This window comes from Perissodus microlepis, chromosome 5 (assembly GCF_051167445.1).
Source record: "Perissodus microlepis isolate ML-2025 ecotype Zambia chromosome 5, ASM5116744v1, whole genome shotgun sequence".
Lineage (NCBI taxonomy): Eukaryota > Metazoa > Chordata > Actinopteri > Cichliformes > Cichlidae > Perissodus > Perissodus microlepis.
Window position 1 is genome coordinate 18750237 of NC_140465.1, and position 19375 is coordinate 18769611.

Below are 19375 nucleotides of genomic sequence, written 5' to 3' on the forward strand. Positions count from 1 at the left end.
CTCCGTTTTAACATTCTGTATCATTTTTCCCATAAAAAGGCTGGATGTTAAGTCCTTTTAGTCCACTTTTGGACAGAGATGAGCTAGGGGATTGCAATCTGTTTGACACCAGAGCATACCTCCACCTCTCCAGGCTCTCTGCCGCCTGCTACCTGCTCTCACTACGGATCACAATGTTGTCTGCAAACATCATAGTCCACTGAGACTCCTACCAAACCTCTCCATTACCACAGCAAACCAGAAGAGCAGACCCCTGATGTAATCCCACCCCCACTTTGAACCCATCTGTCACTCCTACAGCACACTGTCCCGCTGTCTTCATACATGTCCAGGACCATCCTCGCATATTCCTCTGCCAGTCCTGACTTCCTCATGCAGTACTTCCTCTGTTGGCACCCTCTGGGCCTTTTACGGTCAAAACAGTAGTTTGATTACGATAAGATATAATAGATTCATTTATTTTTAGCGTTGCCCTTGTTTTCACTAAACATTCCAATAATAACTGAAAAACACTGACTGCATGGGACTCACAAGGCGTTGCATTGTAAAGCAGACTGTATTTTTTCACTGCCTTTATCTGTCGGTTTGGCAGAGCGATAGAGCGCTGCAAAGAATGAAACTGGTGACTTTCTATTTCACATAGTAGTTATTACAGAATTCGTTTAACTTTAATTCAACAAGTCAACAACTGTTACAAATTTTTAAATAAACGCGTTAAAGTGAATAAAAATTCTACTTTTCGCTGTTTTAATTAATCTTTTCCACGGCCTGATCCCCCTGGGAGAAAATCGCCCGCTGCCTGCCGTCTGCTTCACAGGGATCGCGGGGACGCGCGTCTCGCAACCAAAATCATCCAGAGCGAGGTTGATGCGCGTCCACGCAAGACAGATCGAGGACGCAGCAGCTAAAGCTAAACGGTTAGCAGGGCCATCGGGCCCGGGTCGTTCATTTTGTTCAGGCGGACCTCCGACCGGCAGGGATTAGAAACGTGCGAGATCATATGTGTGTGGAGGGGGAAAGAGTAGCGCAAGATGGTTCGGGAAACCAGACACCTCTGGGTGGGAAATTTACCCGAACACGTTCGAGAGGAGAAAATCGTGGAGCATTTTAAACGGTAGGTTACGTGTTTTCCAAACAGCGCGCGCTAGCTGTCTCACTAACATTACGAAGGGTAGGCGGCTGCTATCAATGCTAACACAGCTAATGTTAGCATTTTACGTTTTACTAGTATTGCTATTTCTCGTGTGCTGAATGCACATTATTGGCAGCGTGGTGATGGAAATTGAAGTCCTATATGTGAAGCAGAGCCGCTCGGGCCTCAAGGTGAACGATTTATAACATTCCTCGAACTTTTGTGAACGCCAAGGAGCAATTAGCTGGATTCGCTAGCCACCAAGCTTCCACCCAACCAACCATTTTGTGGGAAGTCGAGACGTTTTCACGATGTGTACAAGCCTAACGGCAGCTATCGTTAACCACAGAGTAGCATTAAATGCATTCGGTTAGTTTAGCCACTGGAAAAACCCCACACTCTGTTGTTTATCTGGTCGTCAGAGTATTATATACCGATTGCTAATCGAAGGAAATTTACGAGAGCTGCCTCACGCCCGGTCCCATAAGTGTAGCTGCTTAAACTAAGCTAAGTTAGTCAGTGTTGTTGGGGTTCATTTGTGAAATTGCAAATCAGGTTTTGCTACCCTTTAGTGCTTAAATGTAAAACAAACCAACACCACAAACTGCCTTCCGGGGTTCATAAGAGTTATTTGCAGCTTTGTAGCTAACACTAGGTGTCTAATCTCTTGCTACGCGGCGTAAACACTACTTAAGTAGTTGGAAAACAAACATTCCTGCTAATGGGATTTATTGCTGCACACCCCTGGTAGTGGTCTGCTGTTTAAACATGGTGCGGTTTTTTACATATCCTACGTCCTATAGAAATGTCATCAATACTGCTTAGAACTTCCTCTTTATCCAAGTATTCCCAAATGTGATCATCCAGTATAATCAATTGCTAGCACTTTTAAGTTCAGAGAGTTCACCTCTGATTTGTGGTCTCTGGTTCGTTATCATAAAGTCCTGCCTTCAAAGTCAGTGCCATTTGCAAGCTTGCTGATTAAAAACTGGCACATTCTATATTCTTGGCCGGTGTATATGTAATTTCCTCTTTGTCTCCATTTCAGGTATGGCCGTGTGGAGAGTGTTAAAGTTCTGCGAAAGCGCGGTTCAGAGGGGGGTGTTGCAGCCTTTGTGGATTTTGTGGATATCAAAAGTGCACAGAAGGCTCACAATGCTGTCAACAAGATGGGGGACAGAGACCTTCGGACTGACTACAATGAACCCGGGTCAGTCCCAAGTGCTGTTCGGGGCCTGGAAGACAGCTCTCCCTCGAGCAGTCGAGATGTTACAGGATTCTCTAGGGGAACGGTTGGTCCAGTGTTTGGGCCACCTGTGTCCCTTCACTCCAGAGAGGGACGTTATGAACGGAGAATAGATGGGTAAGTGGACACGGCGTCCCCTTCGAATCCAGGGAAATCTAGGTATCACACAGGTGTTAAACCTAAACACATAGTGGGGGGTATCCGTAAGGGATTGATGCCTCAAGGGGTTACACAAAGGTAATCTAGGGATCGTTCCACTTTTCATCCTATTTGACTTGCCTTGCCCATTGGATCTAAGTAAATTAACTACACATTATCATTTGGTAAGGTAACTATATATTGAGAGTTTGACATCTGATGTGGATATTACATCTGTGTGGAATATCCTGGTGAGTTGTGGATTTATTACATTTTGTGGGAGTCTACCTTGGGGAGCTTGCGGATATTTTTTATAATCAACATGGAATCTATCTTTAATTTAAAAAAAATATCTGGAATCACGTGAAGCTGGAAGTACATCACTGTTATGATGGATACACGTTTTTTGGAAGTATCTATATAGGTATACACTCACTTGAAGAAATCTTCCATCGTGGGATATCATTTTTTTTTCTCAAGGCAACGACTAATTGCTGGACTGTTCATTACTTTTCCTTTTTCTTTTTTTGCGCTTTGCACTTGTGGATACAGCCTGTTCTGGATTTAACTTTTGACCGAGTGGATAGAAGAAACCTTACAGTCATCACACATTAGAAGAAAGACTGGTGTAGTTCCAAGGTATCATTGTCATGTTAGGATGAGATTAACTTAATCAAAAACAGGTTTTGTTCCGCATATGGACGCTGCACCGAGAAGATTTCACAAGAACACAGAGGATCCAACCACCTGGCCACCAACAACATTTGTGGAGCTATTCTTGCTTTTGCCATGAAGACATGAAGAGTGGATAGTTGGGATGTAACCCCCTGGATGTACGCAATATGATACCCTGTGCTGGATGTACTGATGTGGATAGGTGTAGCTGCCATTCATTTGGATTACTCAAGTATGGATGTAGCAGTTTGAGACCTCAATCAGGAAAAAGCACTCCGAGTATCTTAGAGGAAGCTGAAGACATTTTTTAAGTAACATGACACTAAACAAAGATGACACCCACTGATTATGGAGTTGTATCCGGCCCACCAGTCCAGGAGGATATTATTTACTCTGATACTTGTCTGGAGTCTACTAACCTGCATGATGTTAAATAACTTAACATTAACCCATGGAATATTTTTTTTTCCCCTGCCACTATAAAACTTTTAAAAAATTACAGCGAAACGAGACCGATCCCATTGGATGTATTTTTTTCTCTCAGGCTCCAACTTACTGAGTAGTCAACCTGGAATCTGCCGATTACCCTGAAGCCCATCATCTTTTTAAAAAAAGATTTTATTCCATATTTATTTATTGAGGTTTTATGTTCCTATGATTTTTTTTTCTACATGTTGCAATACTCATAAAGGTCCATTTCTGTATATTTTTTTTCTTCCTTTTTCCATCCAGTGAAGAGAATTAAATAAGCCTAACTGTGGATTATACGTCAACAATCTACTGCCCTGGTGCTCAGTACATGAACATAACATGCAATGCGAGAATACGTGAAGCGTTTTTGCCTAGGTCTCTCACATTCTGACCACCTAGATTTTATTTGGATTAGTTTCGGTAACTTCTTTTCTAAAAGGTTGGTATTTCTCTGCCCTCTGCATACTTTCTTTCCTAATCTTCCTTCGTGCTTTGTTTAATCATAGTTTTGCACTGCTTTTAGGGAAATTCATTACTTAAAAGCTACAAAAGGAAAAAAAGTAAATTTTATTAAATGTATGTATCTGCTTTGGTTTTTTTTGTTGTTTTTTTTGAGTTTTATGACTCGTTATTTCCAGTTCATGCACTGATCCAAACCCTGCATGGCATTTCTCCATACCACATAGATCATTAGAACAAATGTCCACTTGAATATTTGGGAGAAATGTTTTATGTAGATTTGTATTTTCTCCCCATATTCATAATAATTCATGAACAGTCAACCTCTGAAACCTCAGTGTTTATTGCTGTGCCGGTAAAAACAATTGGAGACTAAGAGCAACATAGCTTAAATCTGAAATAAAGTTCTGAAAGTTTGTGGGCAGCTTGTTTTCCTGTGACTGTTTGTGAATTTACATCATAGATGTATAGGTTATTAGATTTGGAGAAGCGTGACAAATGTAATCTGTTTGTTTGTTTTTTTTGTTCAGAGTTTTTACAGACAGTGCCAGTATTTGGGCCATTTATTGCTGTAGTGCATTTTTAAGTGAAATACTTATTTTCTTTTTTTTGTTAAGAGTCTGATTAATACTTTTTATTTTCATGTCTGTCCTGTTCTTAATTTACAGTAGCTCAGAAAGCCGTGAACGTGCATATGATCACAGCCCATATGGACATCATGACCGCAGTGGTACTTTTGACAGACAGCGTCACTACAACGCCGATTATTACCGCGATCGCTCTGTGTTTACTGCTGCTGGCCCAGGCAGCAGTTCTGTTGGGGGAAGCTTTGAGGCGTCAGACCCACACTTTGACTCTAGAATCCGAGACCCTTTTACTCTTACTAACTCTTCACGACGTGACCTGTACCGGGATGACAGAGGACGGCGTGTCGATCGGACTTACCATCACCGTCGGAGTCGATCGTCTCACTCCTCACAGTCAAGGCATCCCTCCCCTCAGCGGACCACGGGGCAACCCCTCAAAACTCCTCATTCCCCTAAAAAAGCACCTTTGTCCCCTGGGAGAGGCCCGAGGTCTCGATCTCACAGCAGATCTTCAAGCTCTGATTCAGTCAGCAGCACAAGCAGCACAGGCAGTGGCAGGTGGGAATTTTTTTCTTTTTTTAATCTACAAATGATGGATGAATATTTGTCCATGGACAAAGCATTGGGATTATTGCTGGACAATTTGTAAATAATCCGTTTACTCAGACTTGTGTAAACAGAAGTGTCTAATCGTTTTCCCCTTTCATTGACAGTGATTCAAACAGCAGCTCAAGTGATGGATCGCAGGCTCGTTCTGTTCAGTCATCAGCTACACACGCACCACCTCAGTCCTCTATGGCGCTTGACTCTGAAGAGCCCCGTAGGAGCTTTGGCATTAAAGTGCAAAATCTACCAGTACGCTCAACAGGTGAGTTTTTAATGTTAGTCTACCTCTCAGTGGACCAAGTTAAGTCTTTTCTTTGCTCAATAACCTTGCCATATCCTTGAATTTGTTATTGCCTCAATGGCATTAGAAAGTACATTTCCTACAGGCAACATGATCTGAAACATGAGTCTCATCAAATTTGCAGGTAGTTAAATGTAGCTATGTTTAAAAACTTTAATTTTGGGCTCTTGTAAAAGGGAGTTTCTGATGGTAAAGAGTGGTTGTTTAATGAAATAAAATTACTATTTCCTTTACTGTTTGCTGCAGGGCATTGTATAGATTTGTGGTGACAGAGATTGATCACTTTATTAGTTATTGTTTCATTTACTGCAAGCTGAAGCCACACATACAGATATTTTATAATTGTATTTTTAATTACACATTTAGCATGCTCGTGGTATGCAAACCAAACTAAGCTGTGAAATAAAAACAATTTGAGCCAGATGAAAGCCTCTTCCTGTCAACAGATTAAAGTGGGAGTCATTTCTTCTTTAGGTTGTTGGGAATTCTGTTGTTTTTAGTAGTGTTGTAGTAATTCTGTTTTCCAATGCAGACACGAGTTTGAAAGATGGACTTTTCCATGAATTCAAGAAACATGGGAAAGTGACTTCAGTTCAGATCCATGGAACATCAGAAGACCGCTATGGGTTGGTATTCTTCAGACAGCAAGAGGATCAAGAAAAAGCCCTTAGTGTCTCCAAAGGAAAGCTGTTTTTCGGCATGCTTATTGAAGTCACTGCCTGGAATGGACCAGGTAGGTTGCAACAAAAGTCACAGAAATTTGTATTTCTGATAAATATGGCAGATTTGCAGACACAGTAATTCCCTCCACAGGCTTGAACCAAAATTCAAATAGCATGTGAGTAATATTAATGATAAATCCGTTTCTTCCTCCAGAAACAGAAAGTGAAAATGAGTTCAGGCCTTTGGATGGGCGAATAGATGAATTCCATCCAAAGGCCACAAGGACACTGTTTATAGGGAACCTGGAGAAGACCACCAGTTACCAACAGCTTCTTGACATTTTCCAACGCTTTGGTGAAATTGTGGTAAGCATCCATCTGACTTTGAATTACACACGTAAATTTGTATATTTTACATTTAACATTTTGTATTTGCTCTCTTTTTTGTCTCAAGGACATTGACATCAAGAAAGTAAACGGAGTTCCCCAGTATGCCTTTGTCCAGTATTCTGATATTGCCAGTGTTTGCAAGGCTATAAAGAAGATGGATGGAGAGTATCTGGGAGCCAACAGACTAAAGGTAGTGTTTGTACACTAAGCAATCTTACCATTTCTCATCTGTGTATGTGTATATTTTCAAAATTATAGATTAGAGTGTTTATAATATCTATATTTGTGTCTTGTTTCCTTGCAGCTCGGTTTTGGAAAGAGTATGCCTACAACATGTGTTTGGCTTGATGGGTTATCAGCCAATATTACAGAGCAATACCTCACGCGGCATTTCTGCCGCTACGGACATGTAGTTAAGGTAAGGTGATGTTTTTCTCTTCCTTAAGATTTGATACTTTTGATTTTAGTACTCCCATAAATCTGATTTTAATTTTTTCTTTTTTGCAGGTGGTGTTTGATAGATTGAAGGGGATGGCTCTCATCTTGTACAACAACACCGACTTTGCTCAGACAGCTGTAAGAGAGACCAAAGGTTGGAAGATTGGTGGCAATAAAATAAAGGTAAAAATCAAGTGAAGGTTTAACTAATAAAATGTAATCCTAATGTTTTTTGCCCCCTTTTTAAATCTTTTTGTGTTTTATTCACTTATGATAGGTGGATTTTGCAAGTCAAGAGAGTCAGATGGCTTTCTACCGATCCATGCAGGCATCCGGTCAAGACATTAGAGACTTCTATGAAATCCCTCCTGAACGACGGTAAACGACCAGTATTGTTATCTGAATACAGTTGTTGTTTCTGTTTAATGACTTTATTTGCCTTGCCTTTTTTTTTAATTAAGCAGATAGAAAATGTTTGCTGCTAGTGAAAGTGGTGATATTTTGAATCTCTCTTCCATTAGTGACAATATTTCAATTACAAATTATTTAGAGTCATTACTTTACACTTTGTGTTCTCTCCTTAACTCTACAGAGAGGATCGCAGAGCTCCGTATCATGAATTTGCAGCAGAAAGGGCTTACTATGAGAATATACGAACCCCTGGCCTCTATACAGAGGACACTCGAAGAGAGTATGCTGCCCGCAGCAGAGACCGGTTTCCTGAACTTGAACATTATCAAGGGGATCATTTTGACCCACGCTATCATGAAGACCCTAGAGACTACAGGGATTACAGAGACCCCTTTGAGCAAGACATCCGGAAGTACACATATATTCAAAGGGAACGAGAAAGGGAGCGAGAACGTTTTGAAGCTGATCGCAGCAGGTGGAGCCCTTCCCATCCAAGGCGACCTATTAGTCCAACAGTATCACCTTCAGCATCTGAGCGGGTTCCTAGAGACTCAGAACGACGAGTTTACAGCCAGTCGTCTGAACGAAGTGACAGTGTGAGTTCAGTGTCTCCACCACATTTTGATAAATCTGAAAAGACCCTGCTAGAACATCCCTCCAAGAGCGAGAAGAGCAGTCAGTCAGATCGTTTATCTGGAACTGAGAAACCCAAACGTGCAAAACGGAAAGAGAAAGGCGACAAAGCTGAAAAGATCAAATCAAGAAAAGCAAAGGGGCAATCCCCATCAAATCCACTACCTGAAACAGAGCCTGAGACTGGTTTTGATGGAGGGTCTGGAAGGGGAAGAGGATCAGACCAGGATGTCCATGAAAAACAGAAATGTAAAGGGGATGGCGACCTTCTTACTAGTACTCTGTTAGCAAAAAGTGAACGATCTGACATGAGTAAAAGTGATGGTTCAGACTTGGATGGAAGGAATCGACTCAAGAAACATGTTAAGTCTGAAACTGATGGAAAAGATTCTGCAGTAGATTTGGATCGCCGTGCTGCAAGAAAAAGGCGGTTTGGTGACTCTGGAGCAGGAAGGACTGCTCGTCAGAAGAGAAGCAGGCATGAGGAGGAGGATGGTAATCAGTCTTCTGACTTTGGTGCAGGTACAACATATTTGAAAGAAATAGATACAGACAAACACAAAGATTCCCAGAGGAAAGATTCAAGACCCAAAAATGAAAAAAGTGGAACTCCAAAAGATGGTCAAGAGGACCTTAAAGTACAAAGAGAGAAATCAGAGGGATCTTTGGACCCACTGGAGTCCAAACAACATCTAGGGCACCCTTCCTCCAGACGATTTTCACAAGAGGGTATTGCAGACCAAAACAGTACAAGAGAACCAGACCACCATACTTCTGTAAAAATTGGTCAAAATTCTGAAATTAACAAAAGTGCCAAGAATAAAGAAGACCACATTGACATTGATACCTCTCAAAGTTATCGCAAACAGATGGAGCAAAACAGGCGTTTGCATCAGCAGCAGCAACAGCGCGAGTCTGAGAAAACTGACAAACCAGCTAGTCCCCAAGGAACTGAAACAGAGGACTTAGAGCATCGGAGCCTCGTGCATGAAGTTGGTAAACCCCCTGAGGATGTCACAGATAATTTTCCGTCCCACAAATTAAAGAAACCAGACCAGATTGACTCCGAGTCGGGGATAAAGAGAGAGCGTGTGTACAGGAGCTTTAAACAAAAAAGTGAAGATCTCGACTGGAACACCAGCTCCCCTCCAGGACATTTCTCGAATCGTCCAGATGAGGACTTTGCGGATCCTTCTCAGAAAGAGTTGAGCCGAAATGATGAAAAATCTCACTCAGATCTGGAGTTATTAGTCAAAAGGACACATAACACACAAGTTACCAAGACAGGCACTCCTTTACCCATTGTGGAGGACGAGAAGCAAAAGAGATGGGAAAGCAGAATTAAACAAGGCTTGTTACCTGACCTGAACTTTTCTCGAAATATAAATAAAAACATTCACAATCGCAAACGTTTGGAGTACGCTATTTGTCATGACTTGGAGCCTGGGGAAGTACGATCCGACTCCGAAGAGGACAGAGAGCCCAAACCCCACTCTCCTGTGCCCTCCACATCCATGCCTTTTTCTGAAAGACCAAGAGCTGACAGATTTTCAGACCCTAAACAAGCACAGCTTGAGAAGAATAAATTCTACTCCTTTGCACTTGACCAGACTATCACACCTGACACAAAGGCTCTGCTTGAGCGTGCAAAATCTCTGTCATCTTCCAGAGAAGATAACTGGTCATTTTTAGACTACGATTCTCATTTTGTAAACTTGCGTAACAGAAAAGACACTGAAAAGGTGGAAGCAGCACCAAGACCAACACCTTCCTGGTATATGAAAAAGAAAAAGACTCGAATTGGATCGGAAGATAAACTTGATGACAGGAAAGAGGAACCTAAGCCAGAGGAACAAGAACGCAGGGAGCTATTTGCCTCCCGATTCCTTCACAGCGCTGTCTTTGAGCTGGACTCGAGACGACTTCAGCACCTGGAACGCAAGCATGAGGAACCTGAGCAAAACAGTCAGCAAGCAGCAGGAGATGGTGAACTTGACTCAGGGCCTGTTGTCCTTTTCCATAGTCGTTTTTTGGAACTAACACGACTACAGCAACAGAAAAATAAAACTCAGCAGCTACAGGAGGCAAAAGAAGACACTATGCCCACAAATGAAAACAAAGTAGAAAAAGCTCCTGTTCAAGAGCAACAACCTCTGCAGTCACCTGAAACAACAGAAACTACCACAGAGGCAGAAATTAAACCAATTACCCCTGCTGAAAATGTAGTTCCTGAACCCAAACTCGAACCAGCTTCTGTCACTCAAACTGTGATCAAAGACGTTCCTCCACCTGATGACATATGTGTTTTACTAAACCCACCCCATGATCCATGTCTCCCTGTGTCTGTCAAAAAGGAACAAGAAACGGATCAGGAACATGTTGTTTCCATGCAGCACCCACCAATTGAGACGTCAGATTCTCTGCCTGTACCCATTACAGCATCTGAATCCAACTATTCAGCGAATAGAGAGAGACATTCTCCGTCTGAGGCAAAGCTGGATATTGTTATTGAGGATGTAAAACCTACATTCACAGAACTTTGCCACGAGTCTCACAATGAGCTTGTTAGCAATTCTGAACCAGAGCTGGATCCTGAGGCAACACAACCAGAAGTACCTGTAGCCAGTAGTCCAGTACAGCCTAGTCTTGTTGAGCAGTTGGAAGTATTCAAGAAAGAGACTCCATCCACTTGTAAATTAGGATCAGAGAATGAAGGTGACATAAAATCTCAAGCTGGTAAAGTACAGGTACCAGTTGACAGTGAAAGAAATGATGAACCAGTCTTATCTCAGAAAGAAAATAAAACAAAAGAAATAAAAAATAAGAAGTATAAGTCTCTTGCACAAGTTGCTTCTGTTCCTGTAGCGTCTGCACCAGGTACTGAGAAACAAGCAACACGCAAGAGTGAGCGCATTGACAGAGAGAAGCTGAAACGTGGCTCATCCCCGAGAGGTGAGTCAAGGTCCACAGGCAAATCTCCAATCCATGGATCAGATCCCGATACCTCTGAGCACAGCATACCAGTAAGCAGAGCAAGACGAAGAAATGTTAAATCAGTCTATGCCACCCCAGTTGAAGATGATACACCAGTTCGTTCCGGAAAGGATGTTGCAGAGTCGCCACGCTCTGCCCGAAAACGTGGTACAGACAAAGATGCCATACAACAAAATACTGAACCAGATCCACCAACTCCAACACACGCAAATAAACGTGGTCGCCCTCCCAAGAATCGCAGGCAAGGTGATGATACTGCAACTGCTAAAGTAGAAAAATCTAAACTGGATGGTAAAGACACGGATTCAAATGAATCAGAAAGTGGTGAACGTATTCCAAGAATGTCAAAAGGGAGAACGCCACCGTATGACACAAAGGGTTCATCAAATCAGATGCCCACATCATTAGGATCTGGATCAACAAGGAAGGGGGACAAAACTGAGGCAGCTGATGATAATGGTCAGGAAAATGATTTCACGTATGAAGATACCTCGCCTTTGCAAGAGTCATCAGTTACAGGTAAAGAAGATCCATCACTGAAAATTGATGAAAAGAAAGAGGAGATGGTCAAACAAGGCATAGAATTGGCCAAAGGCAAAGATGTTCTCCATGAAAAGGTATACGATGACAAATCAAATGGAAAAGAGACAGATGCCTCCAACCTGGAAGAGAAAACCATGTCAGAAAAAGAGAAAACTCTTAGAGGAAAAGCAGGGAATTCCAAGTCACCAGTCCTCAAGAACCTCAAAATCAGACTGCATGCAACAGAGGTGAAAGACCTTCTTCAGTTAGGAGAAGAAGAGCCTGGGACTCCAGAAGACTCGTCAAAAAGGCTTAGACATGGTGACCACAGTGAACAGGTTTTAAAGTGCACAAATGCTAATAAAGGAGGCTCCAGCAATGAAGACAATGAAAATGCAGCTTCAGACCAAAAGGAGCTCCTGGGAGCATCAAAAAATGTAATTTCACAGGAGCTGGAACTGGAGCAAGCTGTGGAGAACATTGCTAAACTAACAGATCCAACCTTTCCAACAGAACCAACACCGCCTGTCCCTCATACAGATGTAAAAAGTGACCCAGAGGAAGAAAAAACATCTAATCCTGCCAGTGAGTCAGAACTGATGGCTGCTATTGATTCAATAACCCAGGCACCTCCAGCAAATCTAGATGTAGTCTCAGAACCTGAGATTCAAGACTTGGTTCAGCACATTAAGGAAGATGAAACAAATACATCTTCTGTCCAGGAGGAACCCACTTTCCCAAACACACCCAAAAAGGGCCCCAAGGGAAGACCTAGAACACCTAAACGTTTTAAAGGCCAGAAACAATTAAGAAAGGATTTGAAAGATGGACATTTGTTAACTGAGGAACCGGCAACCCCATTAGCAGATAGTACAGCTTCTGATGCAAAGGTTGTTTCTGAGACACCTGCTGCTGCAGCAACTACTGCAGTTATTACTCCTGCTACTTGGAAGACAGAGCCTGAAACCTCAGCAGTCAAAGCTACAGATGTAAACGCAGAGACAGAGTCATCTTCAGAAGAACACATCCACCATTTCAAGTCTGTTTACCCGCAATCCAAGAGTCCAATATGCACAAAGCCACAGCACTTGCCATCTGAATGCAACTCCCCTTCTCTGTCACCACGAGCTAACAACCCAAATGTCAGACCCCCTCAAACAAGCAGAAATCCTGTTTCTCCACCAGACTGGCGCCATCATTCTAAAGATACCAGTGCCTCTTCCTTACCAATCATGCCATTACCAACCAAGGAAAACCAGCCTTTACCATCAGAGTCTGAAAACAAGGATATTGATCATGGCACAAGTGACTTGAGACAGATTTTAAAGAAACATACAACTAGTTCACAGACAGGCAGCAGTTCTGTTTCAAGTAATCTGCCAAACCTTCGAGATCAGAACCTATCTGAAAGTAATTCTCAGCTCACAGCCATTGTGTCAAATAAGTCATCACTGTCTGATAGTAAAATATCAGTGCATTCTGCTCCACCTATTGTTAGACCTCCACAAACGACTCCTGAGACAAAGTCTGTGATCTCTGTTATTGCATCCACTGCCACATCTGTTATCAGCCGTATTTGCAATCCTTCTGAGCCTGAGGACAAGGTGAACATGAACATTGTTGACATTCCTATAGCCAAACCAACTTATAGGCCCAGCAAAGATGATGCTGGGTCATATCCTGTGCTGCCTGCTGGTGATGAAGGAGGAAGTGCCACACGCTTCATTATTGAGAGCCCCACTCTTAGCACTGGATCTTGCCCAGGTCTGAGAGTAAATACATCTGAAGGAGTGGTGGTATTGAGCCATTCTGGTCAAAAAACAGAGGGACCCCAGCGAATTAGTGCAAAGATAAGTCAGATCCCATCAGCAACACCAAGTGAGATGGAATCTCAGCAACTGGTATCCATACCCAAGCAGGATTTGTATTCCCAGCCAGGGCTTCAAAAAGGGCCTTCATCACAGATGGATCATGGGCATCCCAGTAAACACCAGTCAGGATTGTCTTCAATCAAACAAGAAAACACTGGTTTGGAAAAGATGGATTCCGCTTACCAATCTGGACCTCAAGGAGTAGTGAAGCGTCTGCCACCAAGCAACCAGCAGGTAATAGGTTACCATCAAGATTACATGCCTTTAAAACATCCAAAGAAAATGGATAGTGCTGACCCTCATGGTACAGATGGAACCAAACCGCCTTGGACCTCTGCCGTAAGCCCTGCAATAAGCCCCCATTTACCCTCTCCACCTGGAAACCACGTAGGTTTTAGTGATAGAACTCCTTCACATCTCGGTGGGGTCAAGCAAGAACCACGGTCCCCACGTAAGTCAGGGCACCCACACTCTCCATTTGTGTCTTCACCCATTGGTTCCTCATCACCCAAGGGTATTCCAGTTATGTTATCCACTAGCCATCCTGCCATGCAACAGTTTATTGCTGGCGTGCATCATCCCGAGCAGTCAGTTATCATGCCACCTCATAGTGTGCCTGGAGGCTTGGGACGAATGTCTCCACATTGTGTTACTCAGTCAATTCAAGTGGGGCATCTGGTCCAGGGAGATGTCAGAGTCAATACTCCACCTCTTTCTGTGATGAGCTACGGCATGCACAGTGAGTCGCTCAGCTCCTCTTGGTCTAGTGCCATGCAGCCACGGCCTACCTCACCTCAGGCTGTTGGCAGAGACAAGGTTCTCAAAGTAAACCCAGGTTCTTCGAGGAGTCATGAGGGGGAACAGGAAGAATTAAGACACTTCCACCAGACAGGCAGACCATCTCCTGCACAGCTGAAGCTGGACACTCTGCAGCCCGATCCTCGTGGGAGTTTGCGGAGTAGTGGCCATTTGGACAAAACATACATAGCACAGAGAGACATGCGTGTTCTTTTGCATCAACAGGGGGATCGTTCAACCGCAGACTCTCATTCTGGACACATTCAGGAGACCTCTCTATCTCCAAGAGCACATGCTTTGTCTAAAGGTGTGTCCGATAAGGATATAACAAAGTCTTTAGAGGCAAAGAGGCCCCACTCTCCACTTCCTAAGGATGGAATGATGGGAATCAGACAATCCGGACAAGCAATGGCATCTCCCCACAGGGTTCAGCTGATGCCACCTGGACCTAGTGGTTCATTCACAGACTACCCGGGGATGTACTCAAACCCGAGAGGAATCCATTCTCAAATGCCAGAAGCGTCTGCTGTTGGACTTACCCAGCCGCCAATGAATGTCACACCTGCTGCGGTGAGTGCGTGATGTTTAAAATGCCAGTCAACATAATCAGTATTGACAGATCTGTGTTGGTACAAAGGACGTGTATAACTAGCAGTTGGTTTATACAATAAAAGCACAGCTTAATGACAGCAAGTGCCTCATAATGGCTGTGGATTACATGGAGAACCTGTCATTTAATATAAGAAAGCAGTTTAACATTGTCATGAACTGCAGGTTTCAGAATAATTATGAATTAAAATAACTAAAGGAAAGAAAACTGAACCTTAAACGAAAACATTTTTAAAGCGAAGATTAGTTTCAGGATTGTACTGTTGTTCTTAACTGTGTTTTCTTGAATTTGTAGGGTGCGGACCACCAGGCAAAAGATGGCAAGATGACACAGCCTGTTAATATGGTGCAGTTACTCACGGTAAGGCAAATCTCCCCACAGGTTAAACAAGGTGGTTGGTCTGAGCAAGAGCTAGCCTCGTCTCATTCATTTGTTATTTTTGTTTTTGCCTCATTTAAATAGAAATACCCTATTGTGTGGCAAGGGTTGCTTGCACTTAAAAACGACACAGCTGCAGTCCAGCTGCATTTCGTCTGTGGCAACAAAGCTTTGGCTCATCGATCACTGCCCCTACAAGAAGGAGGTGCACTGCTTAGGATTGTCCAGAGGATGAGACTGGAGGCTTCACAACTGGAGAGTGTAGCCAGAAGAATGACTGTACGTGCGTTTTTTGCTTTACTTCCCTGTTTTAAGCAAGTTTCTGTCTGCTGATAACATGAACCTTTTGCTCTCCACAGGGAGACACCGACTATTGTCTCCTCCTTGCTCTGCCTTGTGGACGAGATCAAGATGATGTCCTGAACCAGACCCAAGCTCTTAAGGCAGCGTTCATCAATTACTTGCAGACAAAGTTGGCTGCTGGTATTATCAACATCCCCAACCCAGGTTCCAATCAGGTGAGTCATCACTGTTTTATTAATTGTCTGTCTGATGTGGCTTATACCAGCGGTCTCCAACCTTTTTTGCGCCACGGACCGGTTTATGCCCGACAATATTTTCACAGACCGGCCTTTAAGGTGTCGCAGATAAATACAACAAAATAAAACTAGTACCGGTACCGAAAAAAAGATTTATTCATAACACACATGAAAAGACCCAGGAAAACAGAGTTAACGATAAAAACGATAACAAAATAACGCTGAAAACCGATAAAAACCCTGAAAACCATACATTTCACGCTGGCTTATACAACAGTTTAAAGGCTGGTTTAAGTGTATTAAACACACAGAAGGGGCTTCTCAGCTGCATATCAGGCCATTGGTTTGATCTTCCCTAATTTTTTTTCCTGGAGTATGCAGCACAGAGAAAACAAACAGGTTTTGATGCTTATAATCTTCTGATCTTCAATACCATTTGATGGCTTCATTTTAAACACAGAACTGGTTCTACAGCATTGATGGCATACATTTTACTTGGCCAAAGTACTTGTTGGAGTCCTTACCATATAGTAAAGGGTTTAGGCTTCTTTGGAAGTGCATTTGTGTATATGCATAACTCACATGGGACTTTCACAGGCTGTGAAACATATTTATTGTAGGGATCCTGGTCAGACAGAAACTGCCCCACACAGTTCATGTGAATGACTGATCACATGAACTGTGCCATACTGTCTTTACCTGGTGCCGTTTGCATATTACCCGTTTTCATATTGTACCCGAAGGAGTTGAAGTGCACAGGTTTTCTTTTCATTTCAATAAAGCAGCATCTCTAGCACACACTTCACAAGTCTGACACCCTGTAGCAGTTTTTTTTTTTTTTTTTTAATCATTGGCTTTTTATTATTTTATTATTTTTATTTTATTTATTTATTTATTTTTTGTACAAAATTTTGCTGAAATGTCCAATAGATTTTTTTCTATTAAAGTTTTAAATGACTTTACTCATTCTCTAAGAATTGTATCCTGTGGATCTCTTTGTTCTTTGATCAAATATGACAGCGTCTGTTAAACAATCTATTGTTTAAAAATAGATATAAATAGATCTTGAAATCCTTACAAGACTGAATAATTTTTGTAAACAAATTTAATTTTAAAAAATAAACTTTTGTGGCCTACCTGGGGACTGAGTCCCACACTCACTCTTTGAGATAGAAAAAATTAAAAACTTTTTGACTTCTTTGTTACTGAATGACACTTTTGAATATTAAAAAGTCATGCCCATCTCAGTATTTCCATGTAACTGATATGTGTCTCTGTACTTCCCAGCCCGCCTATGTGCTTCAGATTTTCCCTCCGTGCGAGTTTTCAGAGAGCCACTTATCCCAGCTCGCCCCCGACCTTCTCAACAGGATTTCAAGCATCTCGCCACATCTCATGATAGTCATCACCTCTGTGTGACGTCCACTGCTGGGAGGATGGATCTTCTCGTTGATGAGCCTCAGGAAGCCAGAGGAATATTTTTTCTTTTTTTTCCCTGGACACAGTGGGAATGTGTAGGATAAGTCCTATCAACACATTTTTGTTTTTTCTTTCCCCATCAGTCTTTTTTTTTTTTTTTTCTTCTTCTTTTGTTTTTATGTTTTCCCCCCTCTCGTCACTCCTGTCTGGTATATTTGTCCTTCTCAAAAGAACTCAGGGATGGATCAAACCAGAATGAGTCTTACTTGACCATTTCTCTGCTGTATTTCTATTTATTGGAGTTTTATTTTAATATTCGGAGATGCTCTGAAGAAGGAAGGAAGGAAGAAAAAAAAAAGTCAGGATGGTTGATGAACGACTCTCTGAGGGGCCTGTTTCTTTCATCTGTCCTGATTGATTGTTAATCATTGGTTCAGAAATTAGGATCTTTGAGGTACCTCAGCACCAGATCAGACATTTCAGCATGTAATTTTAAATAATTCTGTACAGACTTCCTCGCCCAGGCCTTTTCTTTAGAGGAAGGAGGATTAACCCTGTAGAAGACTTTTCGTTTAACTCCACCAGCTCTGCTCATGTTCTCACACTACTGAAGCAGTTTACCCCTCTGTCACCTGCCTTTGCATTGAACAAGCTACAGTTTGATTTGGGAGTTTTTGAACATGGGACTTTGTAAATATTTTAAATATTTAAAAGGAATTTAAAAAAAAAAAAAACACGGACCCAACATGGACAGCTTAACAGAGAGACTGGTACTCTGGGACGTACCAGAACACAGAGTGTGGAAATGTAGATGGACAGATTCTTAATTTTTGGGTGTAAATACTTGTAACAGAAGAAGGTTGGCAAGCTCTTGTGAGTGGAGTCTGCTAATGGCACTTCATATTTTGTAACTCAAATAAACTCCAGGAAACATGGATATCTAAGATGTGTATCTTCCCCCCCCCCCCCCCCCCCCCATGCACTGCCTTGAAGAGGTTCAGTTTGGTTGAAGTGTTTCACTTTCTTCTAATACTGAAGACCTCAAGAGTTTGTTTTTTTGGGTTCATTTGTACTTCATGACATAAAAACAACCTAAAACTTTAGAAATCGGATGAGTAAATTTGAGGTTTTAATCACAACTCTGAGACTGAAATTGTATTTCCTGTGTTTTTTGGCTGCTTGCACAACTCCATTTTAACACTTCATTTGTCAGTGTTGAGTTGGAAGATGCATTCCTGTGCAGAAACAGGTATATGAGCTAAATGACACGCAGAACATCACACAGCTTAGTAAATTGAATATATCACATAGCAGTGCAAAGAAGGCTCAGAAAGATGAAAAATTCAATTGAACAATGAGTCCATTACACAGAAAATACAAAAGGAAAAGAAGAGCTCACTAAATGAAAATCTAACTGCCCTGCAGGAGCTGAAATCTTGAATGCAAGTTTGGGGTATATGAAGAATTAAATAAAGGTTCAGTTTTGTTTTGTTTTAATTAGAATTATTTTTTTGGCCTGTATCAATCGGAATAATTGTCTGAAGGCAAAGAAAAATAAGAATTATCGTTTAATCAAATAATTTAAATTTGATTTCACATCATCCCCCGCTATCTCTCCCTATTTTTCTAATATTTACTGTTCAATCCAACAAAGGTGGGAAAATCCCTCAAAAACTGTACAGCAACTTTTTCCACCTGTTAATCTGATTATATGCTGAAAATAACTTTAGTTAAAACAAAGTGAAGATGTTTGCTCATCTTTTTAATATTATATTGTGGCATAGCAAATACAGTGTTACTAATAACATCAAGAGTGGTTCAGAAAGCAGTGAGTTTACCTTCAGGTACTTATTTACATGCGTTTCCTTACTGGGACGTGTCCTGTATGGTCATGTCAATCAGACCAACACAGAGATGATGCACCAGCCAGGCTGCAGTCTGATGGGTTGTTCGTGAGTCAGTTGACTGAATCTTGACTTATTTTATCCATCAAATTTTGTTTGGACAAGTATTGACATCATCACACATGAAAAATGGTGAATCTTAAACTTGAACACATTAAAAAACAAAACATGACTTCAAATTGAGGCAGCCG

At 41.9% G+C, this 19375-nt stretch overlaps 1 protein-coding gene across 4 annotated transcripts; it reads left to right on the top strand.

The window, feature by feature from the left end:
* Positions 1-841: 841 nt before the first annotated feature.
* On the top strand, positions 842-18217 carry LOC146387132 (msx2-interacting protein). Of its 4 annotated transcripts, none has more exons than XM_084928494.1 (15): positions 842-1114; positions 2181-2495; positions 4790-5266; positions 5422-5576; positions 6148-6348; positions 6492-6643; positions 6732-6857; positions 6972-7085; positions 7175-7288; positions 7383-7483; positions 7698-14904; positions 15239-15304; positions 15407-15601; positions 15682-15840; positions 17149-18217. In XM_084928494.1, the coding sequence occupies exons 1-15, from the start codon at positions 1032-1034 to the stop codon at positions 17278-17280; spliced, it is 9597 nt and encodes a 3198-aa protein (XP_084784620.1). In that variant the 5' UTR covers positions 842-1031; the 3' UTR covers positions 17281-18217. The 4 variants fall into 4 exon arrangements, with proteins under 4 accessions (XP_084784620.1, XP_084784621.1, XP_084784622.1 ...); XM_084928495.1 differs by having other exon boundaries at positions 4793-5266; XM_084928496.1 differs by lacking the exons at positions 842-1114; positions 2181-2495 and adding an exon at positions 2496-4101.
* The last annotated feature ends 1158 nt before the right edge of the window (positions 18218-19375 follow it).

What these genes read in the sequence shown, in the direction of transcription:
- LOC146387132 (XM_084928494.1), top strand. Translation starts at nt 1,032, where the DNA reads ATGGTTCGGGAAACCAGACACCTCTGGGTGGGAAATTTACCCGAACAC. An exon ending in ATCGTGGAGCATTTTAAACG is followed by an intron (nt 1,115 to 2,180) that starts GTAGGTTACGTG and finishes TCTCCATTTCAG; the next exon opens with GTATGGCCGTGTGGAGAGTG. An exon ending in GAAATCCCTCCTGAACGACG is followed by an intron (nt 7,484 to 7,697) that starts GTAAACGACCAG and finishes TTAACTCTACAG; the next exon opens with AGAGGATCGCAGAGCTCCGT.